At 40.0% G+C, this 18,331-nt stretch overlaps 2 protein-coding genes across 2 annotated transcripts; one reads left to right on the top strand and one right to left on the bottom strand.

The window, feature by feature from the left end:
* Positions 1 to 8,356: 8,356 nt before the first annotated feature.
* Positions 8,357 to 12,387, top strand: LOC120736337. Its single transcript, XM_040036382.1, has 4 exons — positions 8,357 to 8,592; positions 8,846 to 8,938; positions 10,608 to 10,970; positions 11,209 to 12,387. Exons 1-4 carry the CDS (start codon positions 8,577 to 8,579, stop codon positions 11,373 to 11,375), a joined length of 639 nt encoding a protein of 212 aa, XP_039892316.1. The 5' UTR covers positions 8,357 to 8,576; the 3' UTR covers positions 11,376 to 12,387.
* A 3,097-nt stretch (positions 12,388 to 15,484) lies between these two features.
* LOC120736364 (low affinity immunoglobulin gamma Fc region receptor III-like) lies at positions 15,485 to 16,954 on the bottom strand. The gene is made up of 5 exons (XM_040036407.1): positions 16,930 to 16,954; positions 16,605 to 16,832; positions 16,280 to 16,525; positions 16,010 to 16,204; positions 15,485 to 15,915 (listed from the first exon to the last, which is right to left on the bottom strand). The coding sequence occupies exons 1-5, from the start codon at positions 16,952 to 16,954 to the stop codon at positions 15,911 to 15,913; spliced, it is 699 nt and encodes a 232-aa protein (XP_039892341.1). The 3' UTR covers positions 15,485 to 15,910.
* Positions 16,955 to 18,331: the final 1,377 nt, after the last annotated feature.

Here is an 18,331-nt window from a genome sequence, read left to right as displayed (position 1 = left end):
TGGATGTTTGACCCCAGGGATTTAAACCCATCTGCCTTCATGACCTCTACTCCTTGTATGTTCATCTTCCCACACACATTTACTATGTCTTGCTTCTAGTGACATTCACTCCTTTTCTCTCCAAACCATACCTCTACCTCTCCTCTATTCCAACTGCTCCCAACTCTCACTGCAGATCACGGTGTCACGGGGGGAGTAGGTTCAGCCAGATGGCTCTCCAGCCCAATCGGGCGAAGGGGGTATATGGTAGGGCGTGGTCTGGGGTGCCGTGCAGGGAGGGCCCACGCACCTGCGCGGCAATTACGCCCACCGACCTACACAAGGGGTTGTTGTGTGTTGTGGTGTGATGTGCGGCTGGCAGTTTGGGATTGTCAGCCAATGCAAATAAATGGCTCATAATTACAATCAGTGGTGTCGTGGTGCCTTATTCACTCCACACATAGTTTACAGAGAGTCCAGCCTGACCTCATCAGTCAGCCTGTCCATCACCACTTCAAACAATAGAACTGATCCCTGATGTAGTTCCATCTCATTGTTAAACCCATTTGTTACTACTGCTCACCTCGCTCATTGTCTTCATACAAGTCCTCCACCACTCTCACATACCACTCTATCAGTCTTGACCTCCTCATGCAAAAAAATGCAGTGCCGCAGTTCTTCTCTTGGCACCCTCTCAAATGCTTTATTTAGGTCCACAAGGACTCCTGACATTCTCTGTACTTTTACTTTTGACTTTTAACTCCATCTCAGTTCACATTAAAATGGTAATAATAACTGGTTTCAGTACTGACCAGGATGAAGGCGACTGCATTCATGACTTTTATTCTGACAGGAAATGAAGAGCTTTCAGGTCCGACAGCAGCTAGTGTGATAACAAACAGAATCGAAAGATGTTATATGAGACATTTTTACAAAATATAATTTAATAAACTATAAAACAGAGTAAGTTTACTTCACTTAAACAGGCACACATTTCTATCTGCTATACATATTTGCTAACACAATACATGAGGACTGAGTTCCTTCTCAAACATTAAGATGGTTTTTAAAAAAAGTCATGTTTAAATAACGTTGCAATGCTACTCACACTTAACCGACATGTAACGTGATGGCGACTCTTTTCCTGAGTACTGACACTTGTAGGAACCTTCATCAGACTTTGACACTGCCAAGAAGTTCAGCTCCTCTCGGGAGTCATTTTGGATAAGTTTGTTATTGTGGTAAAAAGCCACACTGGGGAAGTTTTTTTTAATTCTCAAGTTGCAGCTAAGACTAACGAAAGTTCCCTTTTTCACAGGATCATCAGGGATCACCATGAGAGGACCTGAATAAAAATCTGAAAAACAGTCAGAATATATTGTTTCAACTGGATCAGCTGGTGCCGACTTTCAGAAAAAAAACAAAAACAAAAAACGCTTATTTGCAATAATAATAATAGATTTCATAAATGTCTTGTAGCATGAAGATGTGATATGTGACCTGGCTTATTTAATAACTATTCTATAAAAATAATAATTTCCAAATAAACAGCAGGTTTATGAACTATATAGAGCTTTTAAATAATAATAATAATGAAATAATAATGGATTGCATTTATATAGCGCTTTTCGGGACCCCTCAAAGCGCTTTACAATACCACTATTAATTCACTCTCACATTCACACACTGGTGGAGGCAAGCTACAGGTGTAGCCACAGCTGCCCTGGGGCAGACTGACAGAGGCGAGGCTGCCATATCGCGCCATCGGCCCCTCTGGCCAATTGTGTCTAATGATATAAAAACCTAACCTCTAAGCTCCAGGGTATTTTTTTTTTTACATTTCGCCTGATTCAGCCTGTAACCAGCTGCCTTTTTGGAAACAACACTGTTTTAAATTCCAGAACATTCTTTTCCTAATTACAAGCCCAGAGTAAAATATGAAAAAAATAAAATAAAATATATTAGTAGCTCTACTCAGTACTAAAACATCAAGAGAAAATAATGATACAGATGTTATTGAATATGTCTAATAAAATAACACCAGCATTGCTCTAAATTGGACAAAACAGTAAGTGAGGCATAACTAATCATCCTTTCTTTTAGCTCACAGAGCCCTTTGAACTGTCAAGGTCAAGGACATTCACAGAGTTGTCCTGAATCCAACTCTGTGTGCTTAGGATCGTCGGCCTGTTGGAAGCTGTGGCACTGTGGAGGAGATTATCATCAAGGGTGTCTCTGCACGTGGCTGCATTCATTTTTCCCTCAACACTGACTAGTCTCTCAGTTCTTGGTGGTGAAAACATCCTCACCGCAGATGCTGCCACCACCATGCTTCACTGTAATGATGGTAATAGTCAGGTGATGAGTGGTGCCTGGTTTCTTCCAGACACAATGCTCGACATCGGGCCCGACATTTTTGCTTGGTTGTTCTTTTGGAAAGTTTATAAGAGTAACATAACGAAATGTGGAGCAAGTGCTGTGAATACTTTTACTGCAGATGGTCCTTTTTGCAGCTTTTACATGATAATCTTCAGGAATATTACTTTGGTGTCACAGATAACATAACATTTACATTTTTGCCTGTTTTTTCACAAAAAAATGTTTAACAGAGTATTGAGATAAATATTTAAGAAACATTATAAGATACAAAAATATTCTACATACCCTGTAAAGTGATGTTGACTGCATTGCTGAACTGTTTTGACATAGACTCACACCAGTACACTCCATCATCTGAATATGAAGCTTTTGTGTAGAGTGTGCATACGGATTCTCCTAGATTCCAAACATCACTGCAATACGGCACGCTATTCTCAGGGAACTTCCTCACCCTCCACCAAGTAGTTTCCCTTACAGATCAGTCTGACAAAGTCAAAGCCTAATGTTTGCCCTACAGGGCCGACTGTGAGAGATGCTGCTGAATAAAGATCTGAAAAACAACACGGATAGATGAGTGAAAGCACAGGCACAACACATAAAAACTAAGTATCAAGCAGTGACATGAGCTTAAATGCAAGTAAAAGCACATGGATCTGTTAAAAGAACCAAAGAAGGGAATTCACTCTTGCTTGAAGGGAAAATATTAAATTTAGTCCTTGTTTGCAGGGAGCACAAATGCACATTGATCTTACGGTTATATAAATAATTAATGACATTAAATACAGCTTATCAAAAAGAGACAGAAACAAACTGACCTGCAGACCAGACAAACTTTGGTTTACTGTAATAGGTGTAGTAGTAGTTCCTTCCTCTTTGCGCTCTGCACACATATGCTGCTGTGTGTGTTTGTCCAGTAATGATGTACAAAGTCTGAGCAGTCTCGCTGCCATCTGGTAGCAGCTCGTACTTGTAGGCCTCTTCTTTTCTGTCCAAATCAGGAATAGCTTTATACCAGTAAAAGCTCCATCCCTCCAAAGGATATTCAATCTCACAGCTCAGAGTTACTGAGGCTCCAGGACTCAGCCATGAAGGGGACACGGTGAGGACAGGTTGCAGTTTAACTGTTGAAAGAGTTTTTTTTAAATCAGGTTTTTAAAATTTGTTTTATTTTTTATAATAACATTGCTAAGTGATGGGTTCACAAATCAGGTCAGGGTCACTCTGCCCTCTTGAACAGCCAGCTTATCATCACTCTGGTTTGGCCTGTGTTCACTTTTGAACAAGAACATAAATGGTAAATGGCCTGTATTTGTAGAGCACTTTTACTAGTCCCTAAGGACCCCAAAGCGCTTTACACATCCACCCATTCACACACTGGTGATGGCAAGCTACATTGTAGCCACAGCTGCCCTGGGGCGCTCTGACAGAGGCGAGGCTGCCGGACACTGGCGCCACCGGGTCCTCTGACCACCACCAGTAGGCAACAGGTGAAGTGTCTTGCCCAAGGACACAACGACCGAGACTGTCCAAGCCGGGCTTGAGCCGGCAACCTTCCGATTACAAGGCAAACTCCCAACTCTTGAGCCACGATCGCCCTCATAAGTAAATTAAGTAAATAAGTAAATTGCTACAAAATTAGAAACTGTACCATTGTTATACATAAGACTAATTTTACTGAAGTTATTTGAACCACAGCATGTCACAGTACACTGTGTGTGGCACACATGAGCTAAGCAGGGAAAATGAACACACTGGGGAACACAAGTGAACAAGATCAGACTAATGAGACGAGTGAAGAAGAACTCAACATGCACACAGGACAAGAGACTGTAAAAACAGGACAGGATCATTTGGATGAAACAGTTTATATGGGTAAGACATGTCTGTCCAACTTACATGATATAGTTACCGGAATGACATTACTCCATTCCAGAGATGGGCAGTAACACGTTACTGTAATCCGATTACTTTTTTCAAGTAACGAGTAAAGTAAGGGATTACTATTGCAAAAACGGTAATTAGATTACCGTTACTTTCCCGTAGGAACGCTGCGTTACTGAAACTGTGATTTTTTTGCGAGAATGTCTCATGACAGTGACATAAGCAAGTGCCATGTTCGTGACAACAGCTGTGTGCAGATCAACAATGGGTCATATATCGAGTGCGGGAGAGAGTATGAGCGTGCAGCGTTTAAAGCGTGGAAGTACTGACCTTACTTTAAGTTTGATTCAATAAAAAGTGACAAAAACATTAGTGTCCATCATGCGTGGGAAGAAAACTTCTTTTTACAGCGAAAAAAACCCCTAAACTTCCGAGCAAGCACCGAGTAGCTACGACGTAATGGGAAACTCACAGAGAAACTCGCGGATTCTTCCACTGACCGCTGCGGCACACCTGCAGCAGGGTAAACCTCCGCCTACCCCAGTCCTGCTTTACAGGTGAAAATAGAGCAACAGGACCGCTGAGTCTTTGACTTTATTTATTTTCTGCTGTGTTTTACTTGCATCTATTTGAAAGAGTGAGTGTAAACACAAAAAATATTTTATTTTATGTGCTGGAATGTGCAGAAAATAGGTTTAAATGTTAAACAAATTTCTTCCAGTCAGAGAATGTTGCATATAATTAAATTTTTGCTTGATGCATAAAGTTAAAAGATTAAAACTAATAAAACAAATTTTAAAAAGAGACTTTTTCCATTTGATTACATTTTGTATGATGGATTATGAAGAAAAAGTAGAATTGGGCTGAAAGATCTATCGCTTTATCACCTCTTCAGGTTGTAAATCGTGTTTTTAAAAAGTAACTAAGTAACTAAGTAATTAATTACTTTTGAAAATAAGTAATCAGTAAAGTAACGGGATTACTTTTTTGGGGAAGTAATCAGTAATTAGTTACTGATTACTTTTTTCAAGTAACTTGACCAACACTGCTCCATTCTGTCAAGGAAAGCCCCATGTTGCCCCTGCATTGATAATTTCCTTTGTCTTCCCAACCAACATTGTGAAATGTTCTTTCATTGGTTGTATAATATGTGGTGAACCTTTCTGGTCTCCAGTCATAGCTCCATGAAGTTTCTTCTCCTCCTGGGATCTCACATCTGACAGTGAATGCTTCACTCGTGTATATCCTGGTCCAGTTGGGCTGTATAGTCAAAATGGTCGTAATAGGAACTGTTCACATAAAATATGAAATTAAGAGACAGAAGCATCATTCAATTCAGTTCTATTAAATTTAATTTACTTGATGCCAAATCATGACAGCAATTTCCTCAACGCGCTTTATATTATGAGGTGATATATGAAACCCAAATCTCTTTACTTCAAACAAAGTCCTTCTAGACTCACTAATACATCCAAAAGTGAACATCCTCTCCTGTGGGGATAAATAACCAGCCTGATCTTTGAGTTTCAGGTGAAGTGTCACGCTAGTCTAAATGCACATCAGCACTTTAACTCCACTAAAGGAGGCACTAAAGAATCTTTTTTGATGTATTTAGAGAATCCAACCAGCATCAAGGCTCATATTTAGGGTCATGTCATTCAGTTAGGAACTTTAATTTGCAAATTTAAAAAGTAAGTGCATTTACATGCACAAATTGGAGTCTATTAGATAGATATGATACAAACCACTGCAGCACAGTACCTGTAATACCTACAGCATGTTCTAATCGCTCTAATAGGATATTATGTTTGACAGTATCAAAAGCTGCACTAAGGTCTAGCACAGGGGTGGGCAACTCCAGGCCTCGAGGGCCGGTGTCCTGCAGGTTTTAGATCTCACCTTGGGTCAACACACCTGAATCACATGATTAGTTCGTTACCAGGCCTCTGGAGAACTTCAGGACACGTTGAGGAGCTAATTTAGCCATTTAAATCAGCTGTGTTGGTTCAAGGACACATCTAAAACCTGCAGGGACACCGGCCCTCGAGGCCTGGAGTTGCCCACCCCTGGTCTAGCAGGACAAGCACAGAGATGAGTCCACTGTCAGAGGCCATAAGAAGATCATTTGTAACCTTCACTAAAGCTGTTTCTGTGCTGTGCTGAGCTCTGAAACCTGACTGAAACTCTCCAATATGTTCATTTACTTATTTCAATGTCTCCCTACAAATGTTCCCAAAAGTTTCTTCAAACAGCTTAATAAACATATAACTTCTTTTATATCGCAAAAGAAAAATCCAAGAGTTATACTCACCTCTCTGCAGGCCCCATATTCAAGGAGAGAACTTAATTTACCAAACTGTAGGAACTTATCTTGCCTCCCAGTACCGATCAGTTTGAATCTGGCTACATGCAGAGAGGAGTGAGGTTAGATGGGTTCCAATAGAACAACATGAGGTGAACCCCATACTATTAAAATATGTTCCATTTTAGGTACAAAAAATGTCTATCCAAGTTTACAAACAATTTGATAATATTTAACATCTTCAGCGCCTGGCAGGAATCTCACTCGCTTCTGAAATTAAATATCTCTTTTCTTAGAAGGACACCCCTATGGGGCAACCCTGATCTCTCCCATCACATTGCCTCCCAATATTGGGGGGATGGAAGGAGAGAAATATTCGAACTGCTGCTGATTAATACAATAATGACACATTTATTGACTTTCAACAACTAAAGGAAAAATTCAAACTTCCAGGACAAAGTTTCTTCAAATTTCTACAAGTAAGACAGTGGGTCAAAGAGAAATCCAAAAACCAAAAGAAACTCCTCTTGAAACTTGTCGGGCTATTGTGGCTCAAGAGTTGGGAATTCGCCTTGTAATCGGAAAGTTGGTGGTTCGAGCCCCAGCTCAGACAGTCTTGGTCATTGTGTCCTTGGGGAAGATTGAGGTCAACTGTTTAAAATTCTTATACAGACGTCCTGTATAAGAAGGGGCAGAGTCGACACTACCCACTGAGGAGACTGAGATCCTTTTGTTAAGGACATTCTGTGACACTGTGGTAGCATCTGCCTTTTTCTATCCAGTGGCCTGCTGTGGGAGTGGATGTGTGGACAGGGACAAGAGCGAAACTGATAAACTGGTGCAGAGGTGTAGCTCCATGCTAAGATGTCCTCTGTCTGTGGAGGCCGTGGGTGAGAGGAGGAAGTTAGTAAAGCTGACATCCATCATGAATAACCCACATCACCCTCTGCATGAATCTGTGAGTGTGCTGAGCAGCTCCTTTAGTCAGAGACTGAAACACCCTCGCTGCAGGAAGGAGAACTTTCGCAGATCGTTCATCCCGACAGCAGTTAGACTCTTTAACTCCTCAATCACAATGTCATGAGTCACTGGACATTGTGGATATCCACGGTCACCACTCCATGCATAATGCGCCTATTATGTCTATGGACGTGTTGCCTGGGCAGGTATATGTATATGTATACATATTTATATTAGTGTGTGCATGTACATGTTTATACTTATAGATACTTATAGATATCTATTACTTACATAATAATAGTAGTGGAAGAAGAGAGGGAGAAGAAAGGTTCCTTTTATTTCTTGCATTTCCACAAACTTCTGTCCATAATCTCATACTATTTATGCTATCGTTGTATATACTGTATTTTGTATTTGTTTGTATTTTATTTCTATTTTCTTCTGATATCTGTACCTGAGCTGAGGTAATGCACAAATTTCCCTGCTGTGGGGTCAATAAAGTCTTATCTTATAAAAACACAGAACTTGTTTAAAGCACTTGGTTCCCAGTATTTAGATACCTAAAGTTTCAATGAATATGTCCATCATCAGGCAAATTTTACCAAACTAGGAAATACTTATGCAAAAGTTCATGCTTTTGCATAATTACTCTTCCTTTAATTTTCTGGATATAGCTGTTTACATCATTTCCCCTGGGGATCAATAAAATACTCTGATTATCTGTTCCCTCAGCTGTGATCTCCTGTTTTACTTTGGTAGTTATTTATTGAGCTTTGTTTACTTTCTGTTTGTTTTACAGTTTTCATTTATACATTTTTAAGTAGTAATTGATTATAGGCTGCTAACAAGTGGAAACATGTTTAGTTTATAGTACAATTATTAAACAAAAGATAAAAGTCAGTTTGTCTGCCTAGTTGCGGCTGCTGGTTCACCTGGAAGATTCCAGAACATTCAGGACGCTACGGGATCGCTACCTGAGGACAGCGGTAGGTCCCGCCTACAAGAAAATCACGAGCACGCCTTAGTGTGAGCGAATAAAAACTAAGGAACACTTCGTTCAGTCACTGTGGCATTTATGGATTCGATGAAAGGTTTGTTCTTGGTTTACTGACAGTTTTAATTTGACTTTAACATATGATGAAAACCTCTGTGTCACTTGTGGCGTTTTTTACACCTTATGTCGACGTGACACCTGTTGTGTGACGTTTTTCTAGATGATTCTTCTAAAAAGACAGTAGGCCTAAAGTGACTGGAAATAAACGAAAACGGATCATTTTATGTTTTAGGTTTGAACTAACTGGACTCGGTAGATTTAATTTAATCTTTAATCTTTTTTCTGTTCAGTTTTTAGAACAGCTGAGATGTCTGGTGCGACGTCTTCCGTCTGGCTCTGGTTGATTTTGGTGTTTGTCATCTTCATCAAGTCTTCCTCAGCTAGTGAGTTCAGCTGTTTTCTGATATATGAAATGACTGTGGGCCCACTTGAGTGAAATATTTTAGGTTAGTTCGGTAAATGTCAGTGTACGTGTGTTAAAGTAGTTCTTATTTAATAAGCACACTTGAGAACCACTTCCTTATTCCCTATTGTGTCGACGTCACCTCACTGTTATGTAATGCCTCGGCCTGAGCGTTTCAGTTTGAAGTGAGAGTTTGAAATATTTAATTTTATATTTATGAGCCAGTTTTACTTTAATTTAACACTGTCACCAAGCACTAAGCCTATGTTTGACTCTAATGATAAGCGAAAGCGCATCAAATCCGACTTTTTTTGACCCTATGCGACCCATATCCGATCATGTCATGACAGTGTGAACGGCACAAATCCGATATTTTCAAATCCGATCTGGGTCACTTTCGTATGTGGTGCTGAATCCGATACATATCCGATGTTTTAGAAAGCGACTGCTGTGTGAATGGTCATGTCGCATTAAATCCGTCTTTTACGTCACTGACACAAGACAGACGCTAATTATCAGCGCCAGAGAAGACATCGTGAACGCTTCCTGGCCTGTTGAAACTGTTGGGAAGACAAGGTTGGAGAAACGTGAACATTTAATTTGTACTGTATTTTCTGCAGATTCTAACAGAAATCTGCAACTATCCTTTGAAGCACCGCTCCTCTAAAACAGCAATAAGAATAATTATTAGGTTATCTACATTATTATGTAAATAGCAAAATAACTTAAAGCAAAAATTGGAAACGTAAAGTCCGAAGTCTTTATGTTTCATCAGTCAAACAATATTGTTTGCTCTGGGTCTAAATAGAGCGCGTTGTGTGTGACATCTTCTTTTGCGCATGCGGACCGCTTTAAGCGTTCACACTAGAGCACCTTTGCTGACGCATTTTATTTGTAGTGTGAACAAGCAGACAAAAAAGTCGGATTGATCAAAAAATCGGAATTGAGCATTAAGACCTGCCAAGTGTGAACGTAGCCTTATTATCTGTAGAACGCTTTTTCCTGCTCAAAATAAGCCATTAGTGTGTGACCACATAGCTAAAGTAAACACAGTGACTCAGTGCTGTCTGTGTCTTTCCTGTAATTTGTTTAATAAGCAAATATTTAATAAGAAAATAAGTAAAGTGTGTTTAGACTTCAGCAAGTTAAATCTCACTGACAAAAACATGTTTCAAAAAAACAAGAAAAGAAACCTCAAACTAGGCATCAGTCAGTAGTTTACTGCATATAAATATTATTTTTTGGATGGATATCAGCTCAACATGTTGAAATTTATTAAGTGACATTTGCTTGGGTCTTTATTTCCATTCATAAAAGGTTTTCATAGTTTTTGTTTTTAAAAATGGCACCAATAGACACTGATTACAGGAGGTTTTGGGGGCCTGCAGAGTGCTGGGCTTAATGTACATCACCTGAAACACTGACGTTTGTAGTGAAAATTTGTTATATACCTCAATTACACCTGAAATGTACTTGTATTATATATTTTATCATTATTATTATTTGGTTTAACATAAACTGGGGTGATTATGAGTGTGTCAAATGGACACTCTGGTCCCGTTCAGCTGAGCTCTGACTGTTGGTCTTTACACTGTTTAGCTGGGGTAAAAATAAACATTTCCTTTGCTCCTTTTTTGTCTCCCTTTCAGAACAGATAAATATTACTGCTGTGTTTGGTGAAAGTGTCACTTTGCCATGTCGAGTTTTGAATGGTAACAAAACCATCGATGGCCTAGAGTGGAGCAAACCTGAGCTGGAGACAGAATATGTCCTGTTGTACCGGGATGGACACTTGGACTTATTCAAGCAGCATCCATCTTTTAAGAACCGGGTGAATCTGGAGGACAGACAGATAAAGGATGGAGACGTGTCTCTGATTCTGAAGGATGTGACGACTGCTGATGCTGGGATATACGAGATGCGTATGAGTCCAAGAACAAAGCGCAGGAGGAGAGCTAATCTGGGCGGTGATTCCATCTGCATCATCAACCTGAGTGTTGTTGATCCTCCAGGTGAGTGAGTAGAGTTGAGTGTGTGTGTGATCAGAGGTGAAGCTGCTTCCTGGTTGTTGATGTTTGTTTCTAAAGATGTTGTTGATGAGACTTTGTAGAAAGCAGCTGGTCTGAGTGATGTGATCAGAGTGCAGTAGATAATGTCTGACAGCAGTTTGAAGAGGAAATGGATTCTGTTCTGTTCTTCACTCATCACCTACCTGACAGCTGACACCTCACACCTGTTTCTCACCTGCAGGTCAGCGTATTGGACTCGAGATTGTTCTGCCAATAGCTGTGCTGCTTGTTGTTGTTGTTGCTGCGATCACTGGCATATTAATCTACAGAAGATGCAAAAAACAAAAACATCAGGATACAAACGAACCAGACGACTGTGACTCACCTGACAAGAGTTTGTTGTCCTGATTCACTGTTTTTTGTTTTCAGTAATTTCTTCCCAAGCTGGGAATTTTATTTTACATGTCTTTTTCTGACACATGCCACACTCATTAAGCTAGCCCACGTGTGATTAGCTGAGTTGTGTTTGGCATGTTGGATTCAAGGCATGTCCCCCTCCTTGAATTGCCACCTTATCGTGGTGGAGGGGTTTGTGAGCTCAGACGATCCTGGGAGCTGAGTTGTCTGGAGCGTTCAGCTCTTGGTAGGGTCTCCCATGACAAACAGGTCCCAGGTGATGAGCCAGACTAAGAGCAATTCAGTAACATTTAACCATGATCAAATTAGGCTTTCTGTAACGTTGTTTTTGTACATTTTGGTTGTATAGACAGGTTAAAATACAGCCATTTCTCTCAGTCTGTTACCTTTTATCTTTAATGTGATTGTATTATGTCTGAGTAAGGGTCTGTGTCCACAGGAAGCTGTTCTTCCTTTTAATAGCTCCTCTCTCAAACACTTATTGATGCCAGCTGCCTGTTAGCATAAGCTTATACTCCTTCACAGTTGACAGAGTCTGGAAACCAGGATAAAAATGGCTGATTTTGTTTTTTTTCATAGTTTGTCCAAAAACTAGAACAAAAACAGCTTCCTGTTGATAAAAACCTTTAATCTGCAACTCCACATGTTTGTAGTCCAGCAGTAAACATTGAGTCTCTGCTTGTGCAAAACAAACAAGTATCTGCTGATGCTGTGACCTGGGAATAAAATTTAATCTCCATCATTATTTTTTTTTTTAAGATTAATTGACAATGATTCAGTTCCTGAAATGAGACACAGGAGAAAATATTTGAGAACTGCTGATTTAGTGGATTGAGAAGCACAAAACTTAGAAGTTATTATACTGTATATGTTTACAACGTGGAAATTAACTGTGTACAAAGCCTGACATGTTTGCGAATGTATTAACGCTAACTTGTGGTGTTTTGTATTGAAGTGATTCTGTTTGAGTTCAGATATCTGACATTAAAGTACTGTCATGGTTTGTTTGCTTTTGTCTTTTTTTGTTTGTGTATTTTTTCAACCACTTGGAAGCAGAAAAGCAGCTGAAAATTAAAGATTAGACTCAACTTCACTGAAGCACAAGGAGCTTGCTTCTACAAACAGATGCTGTAAACACTGGCACTGTGTCTATGATGTGGTTTACAGCTCCATTACAAAGTGACATTGTAACCTGTACAGGTTTATAAAGACACAGAGGAATACTGTAACGTGTTACATGTTTTAAATGTGAACTTGCTCCAGCTTCATTCAAGATTACGCTGAGATAAACAGACATAGATTCAATCTTTCCACACACAGCTTGGTCCACAGAGATGTTAGTCATGTCTTCTGATCAGATCTCTTCTTTCTCTGTGGTTTTACTTCCTGCTGGCTCTGAATGTGTGCTTAAACAATTTAGAAAGGTTCACTTATTGTTAGTGATGCAGCATTTTAAAGGCTGTTACTCAGAGGTCATAAGTAAATCTGCCAAACTGTCATGTCTGTATAAACCAATCAGATCTCATTCTGCACTCAGATCTGTGTTTGTAGCTCAGGCTGACATTTGAGTGAGGAAACATTCACCTGTGTTTCTAACATGTATTCAAGGCTCCATTAATATATTTTAGAGCAGCAGGAACTGAACTTGGTGCAGAAATGTCTGAATGACGTGTTGAGACGTCAAAGAAAAGCATTCCTCAGTGCTGACGCACCCAGTGAGCCAGAGGCTCCTTAACGTGGATCCCAACACAAGGTAGACAGGTTTTCAAAAATGATGATGTTCTTTAACTGATGTCATCTAACATTGTGTAACACTTATTTTTCTTGTTTAATAATAGAACCTCTTTTAACCTTGAATGTTCCCAAACACATTTAAGAATGTTGTGGGAACGTTTCTTGTTAGTTGGGACACTTTACAGCTGCTGACGTCCAAGAAGATTAATAACGTTCGTGAAGATAACTGTGCTTTTATGGAGGCTGTTAAGTCAAATATTTAGTACATGACGTAAATCCACACTGGGGCATCTACAGGCTGAACGACAGCTGAATTCCACATCTGCACATTTCTTCTGTGAAGCAGCTCTGTGTCAGACGGTCTCCAAACCCTCAGAAGAAACACTTTAGTATTTGTCTGCGTCAAAATGTAGATTACAGATCTTAATTAATGCTGTTACAGGTACAGTAAAAACAATGAGAACAATCACAGTCATTATTTACTGAATATTAACATGTCCCACCCTCTGAATATAAATCTAACAGCCTCTTCAGAGGAAAATCACGCTCAGGGACAAACTGGAGAACAATACAGGTCGGGACGCTGACTCCATCCCAAACCATCAGGAATTGTAATGTGTTTGTGGTTTTCACTATATTATGTTTTCTTTATGTGACTGAAATAATTAATTTTCCTGATAATACTTGCTGATGAGGACAGATATTCAAATTTTAGTAGATAATCATTTAATTTGTTATTGTTATTTCCACTGAGAACAAATTCAGTTATAAGTCCTTTGTCCAAGCATATGGAAAACTACGGTGCATTTTACATTATTGGATAGTAGAGAAGAGCCATTCTATGAATGCTGTTAAGTATTTGTATAAGTATATCACACCTGTGAGGAGTGTTTCAATATTTATATCTTTTATTAGATGTACATGTGGTTTTGTTAGTTGCCTTTTGGTTGGAAGTACACTGAGAGAGGACTTTTTTTTATTAGTGATCTTAATAATATTTTTTTTCATATTAATGTAATTTTTAAGTTAATTTAATGTTATTTCATTTTTTAAATAAATCTACTGGGCACTGTAATGATGTTAACAACATATAATTAGTGCATAAACATACATACCTAAAAGCTTTGACTTTGGCATCCTAAGTTCCAATAGTGACTATAATAAAATGTGATGTATTGCTGCTCTATGATATATTTTTAAACTATTTGTTTGTTTGTCAAAGCTGCTGGAAAGATATGTTAAGTCTTTGTATTTACATTTAAAATTCATTATATGTCAAAATGTACTTTTCTTTGTTTCCGTTCTAAGGATGATCCTACTAACTGTAGTAGTGAAGACAGCTGTAAAGAAAACCCTATTTCAGTAAGGCAGCTGCACTCATCTGCTTCTCAGAGTTACACCATTACAACAGCTTCCTTCCTCAAAAAAATGTGCTCCCAAATTCCCCCCCTCTTGCCTCATACAGTAAAAGGTCTTGAATTATGAGGCCCCATCATATCCCTGAATCTGAGGTTTCATCATGTGCTCAGACTGGTGCACCATCAAAAACTCAAAAACTTTATTGAACACCAAGAAAATGCAGTGAAGTAAATTACAATACCCTCAAACTGTGCATAAGCTACATCCACACTCAGTGTGTGATCGGTGAGTTTAAGTCACCCAGTCTGTAGATGGCAGCATTAGTTCTATCTTCTCCACCTTTCCTTACAACCATTCCTTTAGGTGACTTACATAACAGCAGCAGCCGCACCCTAACACACACATTAACCCTGCAGTATGCATCAACAGATGCTCATACAACAAGTGGCATAAACTTATGATATAACTGTGGCTAATACTTGACCTAAACATATAGGTTAAATGCTTAAAAATTTGCACTCACATTTACATCTGTGGGCAATTTAGAATCACCAATAAACCTAAACCCACCAACTGCATCCGGGAGAAAACGTGAAATGGACACACATGCAGAACTTGCAATGCAGACAGGAGAAGAATATATTTACAATAAAAAGTAGTCAGAAGTGAGCAAATAATGCACGATTACATTTTAGGGACCTTACTTGCCAGAAACAATTAAGCTAGCCTGCTAATATGTGTTTTATATTTAATGTTTTGATAATGTCTGTTTAAAGATTTGCCATTGACTATTTTCATGTTGGCTTGAAATAAAATATCTCCCTCTGCTGGTACTGCAGCTTACTGCAACTTCTGCATGCACACAGCCATAGTCTCAATACTGACATCATTACTCTAGTCAATCATCTTCTTTTTAACCTTTTTTTGAGCCAATCAGCTGCCACTCTGCACAGTTTAAATCTCAGTGCTCTTCTGTCATTTTCCTTTTAGACTCGAATTCACTTAATCCACCTCCTCCACATCTCCACTTTGAAAGATACCTCAGTCAGAGCTCCATCTAAACCACAGTCTTCATCAGCCCTCTGTCACACACAAATTTAACATGAAGAATTGAGGACTAACAAAGATAATTAGTTTATTGATTTTACACAAAATATGGTTACCGTGTGAGTAAACATCAGTTATATGTGGCTGGTACACCAAAAACGTCAGAAAGCACGTCCTCCTTCACTTTTGGTGTCTGTGCTGGCAGATGTTCTCACACACTGTAAAAAACTTAATCATTACAAAAACATGGAGTAAAAGCAACCAATTGATTCACAGCTCGAAACATCAGAACACATTTAATTTTAAGTTAAGGCAGAGAGGTTCAGATGTGGTGCTCTTTGTTGATGGCAGTGATGTTGTAATTACAGTCATCATCCAGTCCCTGCTCAGCCTGGTGGGGTGGGCCAAGAGAAGACAGAGTTTAAACAAAGAGAGGAATTTATCATCAGCATATTGATTGATCAGTGAATGATTCACAGACTTACCTTTGGCTCTGTGTTGATATAAAGACACCAAGAGGAGAGTGGAGATCAAATATGGACAGATCACCAGCAGGTGGAGGACTAGTCTGAAATTAGGATGGCAGAGGGAGCAGCCAGGGTTTGGAGCTGTTGTGGTGGACAGTGATGTGGATGTGAGCAAAGTTGTTGTGGTGGGTGAAGCTGTTGGTGTAGGTTTATCTGAAAGGAAAATCGTAGTTGTTAGTGTGAACATGTGCATTAAATTAGAGGTTTAATCAGACTGAAGCTCCTCACCTGTGACAGTGATCCAGCTGGATGGAGACTCTCCATGACCGCTGATGTCACACTTGTAGAGGCCTTCATCAGACCTGGAAACATGCTGGATGGTCATGTGACCTGTAGGCTGCTTCCTGATGAGGGAGCCATCTTTATAGAAAGCAGCTGTGAGGTTGGAGGGAGTGGTCTCTGTTTTACAGAGCAGAGTGACGTCATCTCCCTCCATCACAGGGAGGACAGGACTCTGCAGGATCACTGATCCACCTCAACACAGAGACAAACTACAGCATTTCATCCATTTACACACAGCTTCATCAACACTAACTCCACACACTCAGCTTACCAGTGACTGTCAGGTTAACCATGTTACTGATGGGACCCTCTCTGGACTCACACCAGTAAACTCCACTGTCCCATGGGTAGATGTAGTTTATGTCACAGGACGAACCAGCTGATGTTCCCCAGTCAGCTCCACACTGAGTCCTCTGTCGTCTGCTTGTGTTTCTCCTCAGAGTCCATCCAGCAGAGCTGTCGTCCTCCTCACAGATCAGAGACACAAAGTCTCCTTTAAAGAACTGAGAGCTGCTGGGACTCACAGTCAGACGAGCTGTGAGGAAAGGGGGAGAATATATAATATTTGCGTGTGATTTGCTTGGTTGAATCAATACACGAGAACCCGATCCTGTGGCCCATGATGGCGAAGCTGAAACACATTACAGAGCAGAGCCAAGTTCACAAATTTATTGACTCTGAAATTCCAAATATCTCCTGTTCATCTCAGTAAATGAATGAGCATCTAAACTTTCCTTTTTTAGGGAGATTCGAAATTTGGGCAAAAGAAGGCAATGTGGTGCAGACAAGGCGGGAAAAGTCATGTTTCTCAGGAAAACTGAATATTGAAACAAACTGAATAACTGGAATGTTTATTCATTGTTTTTTTTTTTTTTGGGGGGGGGGGTGTTTTTTTATGTTTGTTTTTTAAGAGTTAGCATTTACTGCTGTTACATTTTTATATCAAATACAAGTTAAGTCCATCTGTACATCCAATTTGTGCTGCTTGTCTGGGTTGCTGGGGAAGCACTCTGAGCTGAAATTTCCCAGGGACATCAACATGCTCCTACAGCAGCCTAGAGGTGCCCTGCAACATCCAGAGCCTTCAGGAACTCAGGGTGAATCTCATCAATCCCAGTCGAGGTTAGCAGCTTGCCACCAACACTGTGAACAATGTTTGTAGAATACCGCTTCCCTCTCCTGCATCATTTGACAATTGCCAGAGTCGCTTTGACGCTGACCAAAAGTCACGTTTCATTGTCCCACTGAACTCCCAAACCTAAGATTTACAAAGCCGCACTCCGCTCGTCCTGCCAGCACCTGTTATCTCCTTCTGGAGTCCCACAGACTAATAAATAAAAGTAAGACTCCTCCTGCATGACGGCTCCCTTCAGCTCCAGTGTCCATCATCTGGTTCTGGGACTGCAGAGACAGGTGCCAACAACCTTGCAGGATTCTCTGCAATAGAGGTGCAGAACATTGTCCAATCTGGCTCAGTGCCCCCAGCCTCCATTATAAAGCAATCAAACCAATGCTGGAGGTGGGAGTTGAAATTTCGTGGAGTGAGGCCTCTGACAGATGTTCCCAGTGCACCCTCAGAACAAAAGAGTATCTGGATGATGAATTCTCCAACACCCCATCAAGGATACAAGTTAAGTCGGTTATTTAAATAAAATATAAATAATGGAGAGTGTCAGCAGGAGTGAGATAAGACTGATCTGTTTTTATACATTTTCTTTCACCATGTTTTAATAGCCTCTTGCAGCCTCTTGAGAGAGTGAGTCAGGTTTACAGAGTGACAGAAGAAGGTTACTGACCTTGGTTTGTGGTGCAGCTCAGCAGTGAGATCAGAACTAAAGAGAAATTAAACTCAGGTTAGTTCAGAGTTTCACATTCAACAAGACAGCAGAGGCATGAAAAACACAGAGTGAACTTACAGAGCAGACACAGCAGAGACGTTTCCTCCATCCTGCTGCTCAATGACATCAGACCAACACTGAGATCAGTTCAGAGTCACAT

Source organism: Simochromis diagramma, unplaced genomic scaffold, assembly GCF_900408965.1.
Source record: "Simochromis diagramma unplaced genomic scaffold, fSimDia1.1 OVJJ01000703.1, whole genome shotgun sequence".
Lineage (NCBI taxonomy): Eukaryota > Metazoa > Chordata > Actinopteri > Cichliformes > Cichlidae > Simochromis > Simochromis diagramma.
This window is presented reverse-complemented; position numbering and strand designations above follow the sequence as displayed.